The following is a 14,230-nucleotide window of genomic DNA, read 5'->3' as shown; positions in this document are numbered from 1 at the left end:
ACACTTGTGACGTATTGTCCTAATCAAGACAGTGGTTTGACAGCTGTCAGAAATCAGTCATCTGTCAACAGTTCGGTTGACACTTTAAAACAACACTAACCGACAAATCATTTTCTCAAATTTGTCAATTTTGATAATTGAAGTTTTCTATCGCGTTTTTGCAGCTGTCAACTGTCATCTGTCAGTTTGACAGTCGCGTCACGCCGACGACACGTCAATAACGAGTGACTTACCGTAGGTGGGATGAGATTCAGCGCCACCTGGTGGCGGTGGCACGCGTTGCCCCGGATAACCGTGAGGCGAACTGAAGGCGCTGCTGGCCGAACGTTGACGATGCGGTGGGGACGCCACCTAGGAAAAAAAAAACAAAACATAATTTTTGACAGCTCTGTCAAAATGACAGTTTGACAGTCGCGACTGTCAAAATTCCATTTGCCCAGCGGACCGGAGAAAATTAATTTTACGCAAACAAACGTGTGACCAGTTAAATTTAAATTTGACAGTTTCCACTTTGACAGCCAATAACTCGGTTATTTTGACAGTTACAGGGTGGTTCAATATACCAATTTGTAGCCCTTGAAATTCTCTTTTGACCACCCTATATAGCATTTTTACCTAAAATGACAAATAACCGAGTTATTTACTGTTGAAACTTGAGTTGTTTGAATTTGACAGTTTTGACTTTTGACAGTCCATAACCCGGTTATTTTGACAGTAATGACATACCTGACAGGGTATTCCGGGGTGGGGCGGTATGGAGTTGTGGATGCCGGGTCCGGGGGGCGGCTGCATGTTGGACAGGGCGTCCAGGGGCGTGTACGACTTGGACGAACACGATTGCGCATCGGAAGGTGCCTGAATCAAACCAAAAACCTCAGAACTGTTCCAAAAACAGACTCAGAAATATTTCAAAAACTGTCTCAGAAAGATTTCACTAAAAACCGTTCCAAAAATGACTCAGAAACGTTCCAAAACAGTCTCAGAAACATTCCATTAAAAACCGTTTCAAAATAGTCTCAGAACTGTTCCAAAAATCCTGACAGAACTGTCCGAGGAAAAGTTTCAAAAACAGACTCAGAAATATTTCAAAAACTGTCTCAGAAAGATTCCACTAAAAAATCATTCCAAAAACGACTCAGAAACGTTCCAAAACAGTCTCAGAAACTTTCCATTAAAAACTACTACAAAACAGCCTCAGAACTGTTCCAAAAATCCTGACAGAACTGCCCGGGAAACAGTTCCAAAAACAGACTCAGAAATATTTCAAAAACTGTCTCAGAAAGATTCCACTAAAAACCGTTCCAAAAACGACTCAGAAACGTTCCAAAACAGTCTCAGAAACATTCCATTAAAAACCGTTTCAAAATAGTCTCAGAACTGTTCCAAAAATCCTGACAGAGCTGCCTGGGGAACAGTTCCAAAAACAGGCTCAGAAATATTTCAAAAACTGTCTCAGAAAGATTTCATTAAAAACCGTTCCAAAAACGACTCAGAAACGTTCCAAAACAGTCTCAGAAACATTCCATTAAAAACCGTTTCAAAATAGTCTCAGAACTGTTCCAAAAATCCTGACAGAACTGTCCGGGGAAAAGTTACAAAAATGGACTAAGAAATATTTCAAAAACTGTCTCAGAAGGATTTCACTAAAAAATCGTTCCAAAAACGACTCAGAAACGTTCCAAAACAGTCTCAGAAACATTTCATTAAAAACCGTTTCTAAAAAGCCTCAGAACTGTTCTAAAAATCCTGACAGAACTGTCCGGGGAAAAGTTCCAAAAACAGGCTCAGAAATATTTCAAAAACTGTCTCAGAAAGATTTCACTAAAAACCGTTCCAAAAACGACTCAGAAATGTTCCAAAACAGTCTCAGAAACATTCCATTAAAAACCGTTTCAAAACAGCCTCAGAAGTGTTCTAAAAATTTTGACAGAACTGTCCGGGGAAAAGTTACAAAAATGGACTCAGAAATATTTCAAAAACTGTCTCAGAAGGATTTCACTAAAAAATCGTTCCAAAAACGACTCAGAAACGTTCCAAAACAGTTTCAGAAACATTTCATTAAAAACCGTTTCTAAAAAGCCTCAGAACTGTTCTAAAAATCCTGACAGAACTGTCCGGGGAAAAGTTTCAAAAACAGGCTCAGAAATATTTCAAAAACTGTCTCAGAAAGATTTCATTAAAAACCGTTCCAAAAACGACTCAGAAACATTCCAAAACAGTCTCAGAAACATTCCATTAAAAACCGTTACAAAACAGCCTCAGAACTGTTCCAAAAATCGTGACAGAACTGTCCGGGGAAAAGTTCCAAAAACAGACTCAGAAATATTTCAAAAACTGTCTCAGAAAGATTTCACTAAAAACCGTTTCTAAAAAGCCTCAGAACTATTCCAAAAATCCTGACAGAACTGCCCGAGGAAAAGTTCCAAAAACAGACTCAGAAATATTTCAAAAACTGTCTCAGAAAGATTTCACTAAAAACCGTTCCAAAAACGACTCAGAAACGTTCCAAAACAGTCTCAGAAACGTTCCAAAACTGTCTCAGAAACTTTCCATTAAAAACCGTTACAAAACAGCCTCAGAAATATTTCAAAAACTGTCTTAGAAAGATTCCACTAAAAACCGTTCCAAAAACGACTCAGAAACGTTCCAAAACAGTCTCAGAAACGTTCCAAAACAGTCTCAGAAACATTCCAAAACTGTCTCAGAAACTTTCCATTAAAAACCGTTACAAAACAGCCTCAGAAATATTTCAAAAACTGTCTTAGAAAGATTCCACTAAAAACCGTTCCAAAAACGACTCAGAAACGTTCCAAAACAGTCTCAGAAACGTTCCAAAACAGTCTCAGAAACGTTCCAAAACTGTCTCAGAAACTTTCCATTAAAAACCGTTACAAAACAGCCTCAGAAATATTTCAAAAACTGTCTTAGAAAGATTCCACTAAAAACCGTTCCAAAAACGACTCAGAAACGTTCCAAAACAGTCTCAGAAACGTTCCAAAACAGTCTCAGAAACATTCCAAAACTGTCTCAGAAACTTTCCATTAAAAACCGTTACAAAACAGCCTCAGAAATATTTCAAAAACTGTCTTAGAAAGATTCCACTAAAAACCGTTCCAAAAACGACTCAGAAACGTTCCAAAACAGTCTCAGAAACGTTCCAAAACAGTCTCAGAAACATTCCAAAACTGTCTCAGAAACTTTCCATTAAAAACCGTTACAAAACAGCCTCAGAAATATTTCAAAAACTGTCTTAGAAAGATTCCACTAAAAACCGTTCCAAAAACGACTCAGAAACGTTCCAAAACAGTCTCAGAAACGTTCCAAAACAGTCTCAGAAACATTCCAAAACTGTCTCAGAAACTTTCCATTAAAAACCGTTACAAAACAGCCTCAGAAATATTTCAAAAACTGTCTTAGAAAGATTCCACTAAAAACCGTTCCAAAAACGACTCAGAAACGTTCCAAAACAGTCTCAGAAACGTTCCAAAACAGTCTCAGAAACATTCCAAAACTGTCTCAGAAACTTTCCATTAAAAACCGTTACAAAACAGCCTCAGAAATATTTCAAAAACTGTCTTAGAAAGATTCCACTAAAAACCGTTCCAAAAACGACTCAGAAACGTTCCAAAACAGTCTCAGAAACGTTCCAAAACAGTCTCAGAAACGTTCCAAAACTGTCTCAGAAACTTTCCATTAAAAACCGTTACAAAACAGCCTCAGAAATATTTCAAAAACTGTCTTAGAAAGATTCCACTAAAAACCGTTCCAAAAACGACTCAGAAACGTTCCAAAACAGTCTCAGAAACGTTCCAAAACAGTCTCAGAAACATTCCAAAACTGTCTCAGAAACTTTCCATTAAAAACCGTTACAAAACAGCCTCAGAAATATTTCAAAAACTGTCTTAGAAAGATTCCACTAAAAACCGTTCCAAAAACGACTCAGAAACGTTCCAAAACAGTCTCAGAAACGTTCCAAAACAGTCTCAGAAACATTCCAAAACTGTCTCAGAAACGTTCCAAAACTGTCTCAGAAACTTTCCATTAAAAACCGTTACAAAACAGCCTCAGAAATATTTCAAAAACTGTCTTAGAAAGATTCCACTAAAAACCGTTCCAAAAACGACTCAGAAACGTTCCAAAACAGTCTCAGAAACGTTCCAAAACAGTCTCAGAAACATTCCAAAACTGTCTCAGAAACTTTCCATTAAAAACCGTTACAAAACAGCCTCAGAAATATTTCAAAAACTGTCTTAGAAAGATTCCACTAAAAACCGTTCCAAAAACGACTCAGAAACGTTCCAAAACAGTCTCAGAAACGTTCCAAAACAGTCTCAGAAACATTCCAAAACTGTCTCAGAAACTTTCCATTAAAAACCGTTACAAAACAGCCTCAGAAATATTTCAAAAACTGTCTTAGAAAGATTCCACTAAAAACCGTTCCAAAAACGACTCAGAAACGTTCCAAAACAGTCTCAGAAACGTTCCAAAACAGTCTCAGAAACATTCCAAAACTGTCTCAGAAACTTTCCATTAAAAACCGTTACAAAACAGCCTCAGAAATATTTCAAAAACTGTCTTAGAAAGATTCCACTAAAAACCGTTCCAAAAACGACTCAGAAACGTTCCAAAACAGTCTCAGAAACGTTCCAAAACTGTCTCAGAAACTTTCCATTAAAAACCGTTACAAAACAGCCTCAGAAATATTTCAAAAACTGTCTTAGAAAGATTCCACTAAAAACCGTTCCAAAAACGACTCAGAAACGTTCCAAAACAGTCTCAGAAACGTTCCAAAACTGTCTCAGAAACTTTCCATTAAAAACCGTTACAAAACAGCCTCAGAAATATTTCAAAAACTGTCTTAGAAAGATTCCACTAAAAACCGTTCCAAAAACGACTCAGAAACGTTCCAAAACAGTCTCAGAAACGTTCCAAAACAGTCTCAGAAACGTTCCAAAACTGTCTCAGAAACTTTCCATTAAAAACCGTTACAAAACAGCCTCAGAAATATTTCAAAAACTGTCTTAGAAAGATTCCACTAAAAACCGTTCCAAAAACGACTCAGAAACGTTCCAAAACAGTCTCAGAAACGTTCCAAAACTGTCTCAGAAACTTTCCATTAAAAACCGTTACAAAACAGCCTCAGAAATATTTCAAAAACTGTCTTAGAAAGATTCCACTAAAAACCGTTCCAAAAACGACTCAGAAACGTTCCAAAACAGTCTCAGAAACGTTCCAAAACTGTCTCAGAAACTTTCCATTAAAAACCGTTACAAAACAGCCTCAGAAATATTTCAAAAACTGTCTTAGAAAGATTCCACTAAAAACCGTTCCAAAAACGACTCAGAAACGTTCCAAAACAGTCTCAGAAACGTTCCAAAACTGTCTCAGAAACTTTCCATTAAAAACCGTTACAAAACAGCCTCAGAAATATTTCAAAAACTGTCTTAGAAAGATTCCACTAAAAACCGTTCCAAAAACGACTCAGAAACGTTCCAAAACAGTCTCAGAAACGTTCCAAAACTGTCTCAGAAACTTTCCATTAAAAACCGTTACAAAACAGCCTCAGAAATATTTCAAAAACTGTCTTAGAAAGATTCCACTAAAAACCGTTCCAAAAACGACTCAGAAACGTTCCAAAACAGTCTCAGAAACGTTCCAAAACAGTCTCAGAAACGTTCCAAAACTGTCTCAGAAACTTTCCATTAAAAACCGTTACAAAACAGCCTCAGAAATATTTCAAAAACTGTCTTAGAAAGATTCCACTAAAAACCGTTCCAAAAACGACTCAGAAACGTTCCAAAACAGTCTCAGAAACGTTCCAAAACTGTCTCAGAAACTTTCCATTAAAAACCGTTACAAAACAGCCTCAGAAATATTTCAAAAACTGTCTTAGAAAGATTCCACTAAAAACCGTTCCAAAAACGACTCAGAAACGTTCCAAAACAGTCTCAGAAACGTTCCAAAACAGTCTCAGAAACGTTCCAAAACTGTCTCAGAAACTTTCCATTAAAAACCGTTACAAAACAGCCTCAGAAATATTTCAAAAACTGTCTTAGAAAGATTCCACTAAAAACCGTTCCAAAAACGACTCAGAAACGTTCCAAAACAGTCTCAGAAACGTTCCAAAACTGTCTCAGAAACTTTCCATTAAAAACCGTTACAAAACAGCCTCAGAAATATTTCAAAAACTGTCTTAGAAAGATTCCACTAAAAACCGTTCCAAAAACGACTCAGAAACGTTCCAAAACAGTCTCAGAAACGTTCCAAAACTGTCTCAGAAACTTTCCATTAAAAACCGTTACAAAACAGCCTCAGAAATATTTCAAAAACTGTCTTAGAAAGATTCCACTAAAAACCGTTCCAAAAACGACTCAGAAACGTTCCAAAACAGTCTCAGAAACGTTCCAAAACAGTCTCAGAAACGTTCCAAAACTGTCTCAGAAACTTTCCATTAAAAACCGTTACAAAACAGCCTCAGAAATATTTCAAAAACTGTCTTAGAAATATTCCACTAAAAACCGTTCCAAAAACGACTCAGAAACGTTCCAAAACAGTCTCAGAAACGTTCCAAAACTGTCTCAGAAACTTTCCATTAAAAACCGTTACAAAACAGCCTCAGAAATATTTCAAAAACTGTCTTAGAAAGATTCCACTAAAAACCGTTCCAAAAACGACTCAGAAACGTTCCAAAACAGTCTCAGAAACGTTCCAAAACTGTCTCAGAAACTTTCCATTAAAAACCGTTACAAAACAGCCTCAGAAATATTTCAAAAACTGTCTTAGAAAGATTCCACTAAAAACCGTTCCAAAAACGACTCAGAAACGTTCCAAAACAGTCTCAGAAACGTTCCAAAACAGTCTCAGAAACGTTCCAAAACTGTCTCAGAAACTTTCCATTAAAAACCGTTACAAAACAGCCTCAGAAATATTTCAAAAACTGTCTTAGAAAGATTCCACTAAAAACCGTTCCAAAAACGACTCAGAAACGTTCCAAAACAGTCTCAGAAACGTTCCAAAACTGTCTCAGAAACTTTCCATTAAAAACCGTTACAAAACAGCCTCAGAAATATTTCAAAAACTGTCTTAGAAAGATTCCACTAAAAACCGTTCCAAAAACGACTCAGAAACGTTCCAAAACAGTCTCAGAAACGTTCCAAAACTGTCTCAGAAACTTTCCATTAAAAACCGTTACAAAACAGCCTCAGAAATATTTCAAAAACTGTCTTAGAAAGATTCCACTAAAAACCGTTCCAAAAACGACTCAGAAACGTTCCAAAACAGTCTCAGAAACGTTCCAAAACAGTCTCAGAAACGTTCCAAAACTGTCTCAGAAACTTTCCATTAAAAACCGTTACAAAACAGCCTCAGAAATATTTCAAAAACTGTCTTAGAAAGATTCCACTAAAAACCGTTCCAAAAACGACTCAGAAACGTTCCAAAACAGTCTCAGAAACGTTCCAAAACTGTCTCAGAAACTTTCCATTAAAAACCGTTACAAAACAGCCTCAGAAATATTTCAAAAACTGTCTTAGAAAGATTCCACTAAAAACCGTTCCAAAAACGACTCAGAAACGTTCCAAAACAGTCTCAGAAACGTTCCAAAACTGTCTCAGAAACTTTCCATTAAAAACCGTTACAAAACAGCCTCAGAAATATTTCAAAAACTGTCTTAGAAAGATTCCACTAAAAACCGTTCCAAAAACGACTCAGAAACGTTCCAAAACAGTCTCAGAAACGTTCCAAAACTGTCTCAGAAACTTTCCATTAAAAACCGTTACAAAACAGCCTCAGAAATATTTCAAAAACTGTCTTAGAAAGATTCCACTAAAAACCGTTCCAAAAACGACTCAGAAACGTTCCAAAACAGTCTCAGAAACGTTCCAAAACTGTCTCAGAAACTTTCCATTAAAAACCGTTACAAAACAGCCTCAGAAATATTTCAAAAACTGTCTTAGAAAGATTCCACTAAAAACCGTTCCAAAAACGACTCAGAAACGTTCCAAAACAGTCTCAGAAACTTTCCATTAAAAACCGTTTCAAAACAGTCTCAGAACTGTTCCAAAAATCCTGACAGAACTGCCCGGGAAACAGTTCCACAAACAGACTCAGAAACGTTCCAAAAACGACTCAGAAAAGCACTTACATTCTCAGAACTGCTCAGCAAAGTTTCCGTGGCAACCGTGGAAGCAGTTTGCGTATGACTGGTTGCCGATATCCGATACTGCATCCCCGCAATGCTGCAATAGCCCTCGTGACGCGTCGACCGCGTCGTACTGTTGACGTACACCCCCGTGATGGTGACGTCAGTGTCCTGATTGACAATCACCGCCATCTTGTTTTGTTCGATCACCGCCTCCTTTTTGATTGCGGCGCCGTCGCCGTCGCACGCAAAATACCGTTCGGCGGACGAGTCCGAATCGTAATCGGAACAGTTCGGCTTGTCATAACTGGCGGCCAAGATGGCGGACGCGTTCAAACTCGCCATCCTTTTCTGCACCACCATGTCTTTCAAATCCATCATGGCTGGCGGTTTCTCTGTCTTTTTTTTGGGTTTCTTCGCTCTGATTGGTTGGGGCGGCGTTGCCACGTCCACGTCGCTGTCGCTGCTCAAAGTGTCCACCCAGTGTTTGCCCACGCCGCGCAAACCGGGCACGTTGCGCAGACTGCGTTTGATTGGTTGCTCCTCGTCCGAACTGTCACTACTGTCTGATTTGACAGCCGACAGGCTGTCCGCTGTCATTTTGTTTGACGTTTCGTTTTCGTAGAGGCAATGCACCTTGGCGAGGGCGTTCAACGAGGCTACTCTGTGACGTTTCGGACCGTTCCACAAGTGCACCAACTTGTTGGAAGTTTTCCTCTTCTTCTTGCGCACTTCTTCCTCCTTGTCTTCTTCTTCCTCCTTTATTTCGGGGGTTTCTTCCGGCTCCTGCTTCACCCGCACCTCTTCCTCCTTTATCTTCACTTCCGCCATTTTGACGGTTCGTCGCGTCTTTCTCGCTCCCTCCCGTTTTATGTTGAATTTTTTCGCATACTTTTTGATGATCTTCTGTATCGAAGAGTTCAAATCTTCCTTTTTCTTTTCCGGCTTTTTGCGCGTGACGCGCTGATCCGGCAACGCCGCCGCCCCTTTGACGGGCGTCAGCTGACCCTTGATCACGAACGCTATCGTGTCCGCTATTGTGTCTTTTTTTGGCGTTTTCGCGTCCTTTTTCTTTCTAGCCGCCATTTTTGAATTCGTCACGCCATCTGCAATCAAAATTACGCATTACTATCTCAAATACGTTTGCGAAGCAAAGTTTGGCGCCCCCTAGCGGGCAAACGGTGCGACTTAGCCCGGTCCTGTCAACGTCACGTGACAGCCCCATTCATAAGCTACCTTTGATCATCTGACATGTTTTGCCAAAACGTTTCGAATAAGCGAGTTATTTGCACATTTTTAGGTAAATGCAACAAAATTTTGCTCAATTTTTAGGGTTAAGTTTGAGGCCCTCTAGCGGGCAAACGGTGCCACTTAGCTTGCTCCTGTCAACGTCACGTGAAAGCCCCATTCATTAGCTACCTTTGATCATCTGACACGTTTATACAGAATGTTTCAAATAAGCGAGTTATTTAGGATTTTTTGGAAAAGTGCACTGAATTTTGCTTCAAAATGGGGTTTTTCTTGGCCTACTATACTGACCGCGGCCATATTGGATTTTGACTTGTCAAAGTGACTTTTTCTACTAAACTTGACCTGGGGAACACAAATTTAATGTCGGTTTTGCTCTAGCTGCCGCCATTTTGTCACTGACCTTGTAAATAGGGCATTTTTGACAGTTTTCAGGGCGTGGCACCCTAAAAAAATGACATTTTGACAAATGACACCTCACGTCACATTTCCACCATTAATCTAAACTAATTAAGACAAAAAAAATCAATTTTTAAAATTCAAAATTTTTCCAAAAAAATTCCTGTGGTCCCCCCTTAGAAAAATGTCAAAAATCTAGTTTTTTAATTTTTTACGTCAAACGGTGACTTTTACAAAAAAATGTTATTTATAATAAAAGTTGCGTTTTACCGAGTTGCATAAAAGGTAAAAATTTTCAAAGGCCTAACTCGAACCGTTTTCGAGATATTTAGGAAAATGTCCGAAAAAACTTAATCAACTTTGACGCCCTCTAGCGGCCAAACGGCGCAACTTAGCCAGGTCCTGTCAACGTCACGTGACAGCCTCATTCATAAGCTACCTTTGATCATCTGACACGTTTATACAGTATGTTTCAAATAAGCGAGTTATTTAGGATTTTTTGTAAAAGTGCACTGAATTTTGGTTCAAAAGTGGGTTTTTCTTGGCCTACTATACTAACAGCGGCCATATTGGATTCCGACCTGTCAAGGTGGCCATTTTGACCAATTTTAGTGTGGGGAACACGAATTTAATGTCCGTTTTGCTCTAATTGCCATAATTTTGTCAGTGACGTTTTTGACAGTCCGAAAAAAGTTAATCAACTTTGACGCCCTCTAGCGGCGAAACGGCGCAACTTAGCCAGGTCCTGTCAACGTCACGTGACAGCCCCATTCATAAGCCACCTTTGATCATCTGACACGTTTATACAGAATGTTTCAAATAAGCGAGTTATTTAGGATTTTTTGTAAAAGTGCACTGTAAATTTGTCCAAATGAAGCTTTTTACTGACAGGTTGGATTTCATGGCCATTTTAACTAATTTCAGTCTGGAGAAGTGAATTTAGCTTTGAGTGACCTTGAAACTGTCATTTTTCTGTCAAAAAACCTGATTTACCACTAAACCAACGAAAATCCCAATTTAACACTCGAAATAAGGAATTTTTGGGGGTTTTATGGCAAAAATCAGCTTTTCAGGGCTGATTTAACCTTTCCCCACCCCAAAAAGGATTTTTTGACAAATTTCAAACACCCTGTACATAATTACATAGTTGCCAATTTGCTTGGGTCACAGAACAAAACAATTTAAGAAAAATCCTGAAACATGACAACATTGCTGATTTTTTCACCTTAAATACGACAAGTTTACCCTAATTCAGGCTGCCATAACCCTCAAAATAGGGAACTACAGAACACATACAGGGCGAAACCCCTTTTCGAGGCTGTTCACTGTTAGTTGTAGCTGAAACACCCTGTACGAGCTGCGATAAGTCCCTAAATGCACCAAAACACTGTTTCAGGCAAGTTTTCACTGTTTTTACTGCTAAAACCAGTTGGAGTGCCCTTGTAGGGACTGTTTTGCACTCATACAGGGTGAAACCACTTTTTGCCCTTCGGTTATAGGAAAAACACCCTGTATGAGCTGCAATAAGTCCCTAAAATACTATTTTAAGCAAGTTTCCACTGTTTTTACTGCTAAAATCAGTTGGAATGCCCTTGTAGTGACAGTTTTGCACACATACAGGGTGAAACCACTTTGTGGGGCTGTTTGCCCTTCGGTTATAAAGAAAACACCCTGTATAAGGTGTGATAAGTGCCTAAATGCACTAAAACACTATTTTAAGCAAGTTTTCAGAGTTTTCAGTGGTTAAAACCCCTGAAATGTCACTGTTTGGGGATGTTTACTCGGTAGGGCTACCTAAAGCACCAGGACTGAAAATAACCCAAACAAACCTAGTCAAAACAACTAAACTACCTTGCTACACTACTAAAATCCCATTCTAAGCCCTAAAAACCCGGAAAAAACCCTCAAAATCACTGAAGTAAACACTCAACCGTCACCCATCACTTACCAGCACTTTCCAGCGGCAATTAGCGGGGTTTTTTCACACCGAAAAGCACCGTACACTAAACCACAACGTTCTAGAACACTTTTTAACACTTTTTCCACACTTTTACACTAAACAATGGGCAAAAATACGTGGGGACAACGAACTCTCCGCCCCACATCCAAAACACTAAAGTAAAAACCATTCTGACAGCTGACAGAATATAGTGACAGTGCGACTGTCAAGCGTTATTGATTGGCTTTGACCGGTTAGGCAACCAGTTATACATTTTATTTACTTTTTTTAGTTTTTTAGTGTTTTAGTGTTTGTTTCGGGGTGTTTTTTTTGGTCTGATGATGCCAATTTAGAGGAAATGTGGTTTCTCAACCAAAAACAGTATTTTCCCACTTAAAACCACGTTCACAAGCCATACAATCCAGACAGACAGTTTTTAGTGTTTTTCTAGCATTTCCAAACACTTTTTCCCTAATTTTTTAGTGTTTTTGAGTTATTAACACTACTTACAACCCTACCACAGTGGTCTCTGGCCCTACCAACACTGTTACCGTGGTAAAATATGGTATTTTTAGTGTAGTAAAGGCTCATTCGCCTGTTAGTTCAGAACCATGTCATTCTTGGGCAATTTTCGGTGTTTTCTGCCCCGAAACACCCCGTATATTGGGGCATTTTTGGATTCTACATTCAATTCTGAGCAAATTTGGTGCCCAACATTTTTCACCTAACTTTAACCGTTTTCGAGATATTTCGAGTTTTCTGTCCACGCCGTCTCTATACATGAAATCACGTGATTAACGGTTAATACCTGCGAAACTGACAGCTGTCAACCTGACGTATGAGAGTAAATTAATCAAGTTTGACAGCTGTCACTTTTTTATGACGCAAGTCTGTCAAACACAAAGACAGTCACTTTGCTAAAGTAGATTGTCCATGTCAGGCAACGAGAACAATTTAAATGCGAAATATTTCAGAAACTAGAGGGCGCTGAGGACTGAAATTTTTGACAGACGTCCTCCTGACCTGTCAGAGTTAACTTGACCAAGTTTGACAGCTGTCACTCGGCTACAAGTCTGTCAAACGGTAAAAAGCACTTGTGTAAAGCAGAATCTTCGTGTTAAGCAACTTTGATGCGCAATATCTCAGAAACTGTTAGACGGAGAGGGTTGAAATTTTTTGACAGCTGTCACCCTGACCTTTGACAGTGATTGCACCGAATTTGACAGCTGTCACTCAACTACAAGTCTGTCAATCAAATAAATAAATAGAAATCTGCCATTTTGCTATTCTGCGTGCGTACACGCACCAAATACGATCGTGTACAGCAAACGGCAAAACTAAATGGAATTTTAATGGGTTTGGGAGTGTACGCATACCAACGTAAATGATGGTCAAGCGCAACAACCTTCTCTCTCTCTCTCTCTCTGTCTTAATGGGTTAGAAAGAGAGGGAAAATGAACGGTTCATATAGCCTGAAGGAAAAGGAAAGTTGTTTTGTATGATTTTTGGTGTCGTACTGGAATCTGTTACGAAATGTGGGTTATCGACTGAAAAATCCGTTACAATTATCGATACAGTGTCACATCTGTACCGAAAAGGGTTTATTAGACTTTTGTCAGTGTCACGGTTAGTACTTTTCGTCATAACTCGGTAACCAAACACAGTACGACCTTGAAAAAATTACAGGGGGTAGTTCGAAAAGTTTAGAAACTTTCTCCTTTCTTGACATTTTCCTGTCAGACTGACAGTTTTTGCGTGAAAAATTAAAGAAAGTCACTTACACCCCAATTTGATTGGTTCCTTATTTCCAGTTAGTACTTTTCGCCATAACTCGGTAACCAAACACAGTACGACCTTGAAAAAATTACAGGGGGTAGATTGAAAAGTTTAGAAACTTTTTCCTCTCTTGACATTTTCCTGTCAGACTGACAGTTTTTGCGTGAAAAATTAAAGAAAATCACTTACACCCCAATTTGATTGGTTCCTTATTTCCAGTTAGTACTTTTCGCCATAACTGGGTAACCAAACACATTACGACCTTGAAAAAATTACAGGGGGTAGTTCGAAAAGTTTAGAAACTTTCTCCTTTCTTGACATTTTCCTGTCAGACTGACAGTTTTTGCGTGAAAAATTAAAGAAAATCACTTACACCCCAATTTGATTGGTTCCTTATTTCCAGTTAGTACTTTTCCCCATAACTCGGTAATAAAACACAGTACTGCCTTGAAAAAGTTACAGGGGGTAGTTCGGAAAGTTTAGAAACTTTTTCCTTTCTTGATATTTTCCTGTCAGACTGACAGTTTTTGCGTGAAAAATTAAAGAAAATCACTTACACCCCAATTTGATTGGTTCCTTATTTCCAGTTAGTACTTTTCGCCATAACTCGGTAATAAAACACAGTACGACCTTGAAAAAATTACAGGGGGTAGTTCGAAAAGTTTAGAAACTTTTTCCTTTCTTGACATTTTCCTGTCAGACTGACAGTTTTCGCGTGAAAAATTAAA

The 14,230-nt window shown here is 38.7% G+C and overlaps 1 protein-coding gene across 1 annotated transcript in view; it reads right to left on the bottom strand.

The window, feature by feature from the left end:
* The window catches only part of Hers (Histone gene-specific Epigenetic Repressor in late S phase), a 65,002-nt gene extending 53,090 nt beyond the window's left edge, over positions 1-11,912 (bottom strand). Inside the window, exons 1-4 of the mRNA XM_081991048.1 lie at positions 11,736-11,912; positions 8,144-9,246; positions 727-855; positions 234-351 (exon numbers count right to left, since the gene is read on the bottom strand). Coding sequence (XP_081847174.1) covers positions 234-351; positions 727-855; positions 8,144-9,226 — 1,330 coding nt within the window. The 5' untranslated portion in view covers positions 9,227-9,246; positions 11,736-11,912. The remainder of the gene's footprint in view (positions 1-233; positions 352-726; positions 856-8,143; positions 9,247-11,735) is intronic.
* Positions 11,913-14,230: the final 2,318 nt, after the last annotated feature.

Source organism: Ips typographus, linkage group LG12 (assembly GCF_016097725.1).
Source record: "Ips typographus isolate SLU linkage group LG12, UJ_Ityp_2.0, whole genome shotgun sequence".
Lineage (NCBI taxonomy): Eukaryota > Metazoa > Arthropoda > Insecta > Coleoptera > Curculionidae > Ips > Ips typographus.
Note: the sequence above shows the minus strand (reverse complement) of the source record. Positions and strands in the feature narration are given on the sequence as shown.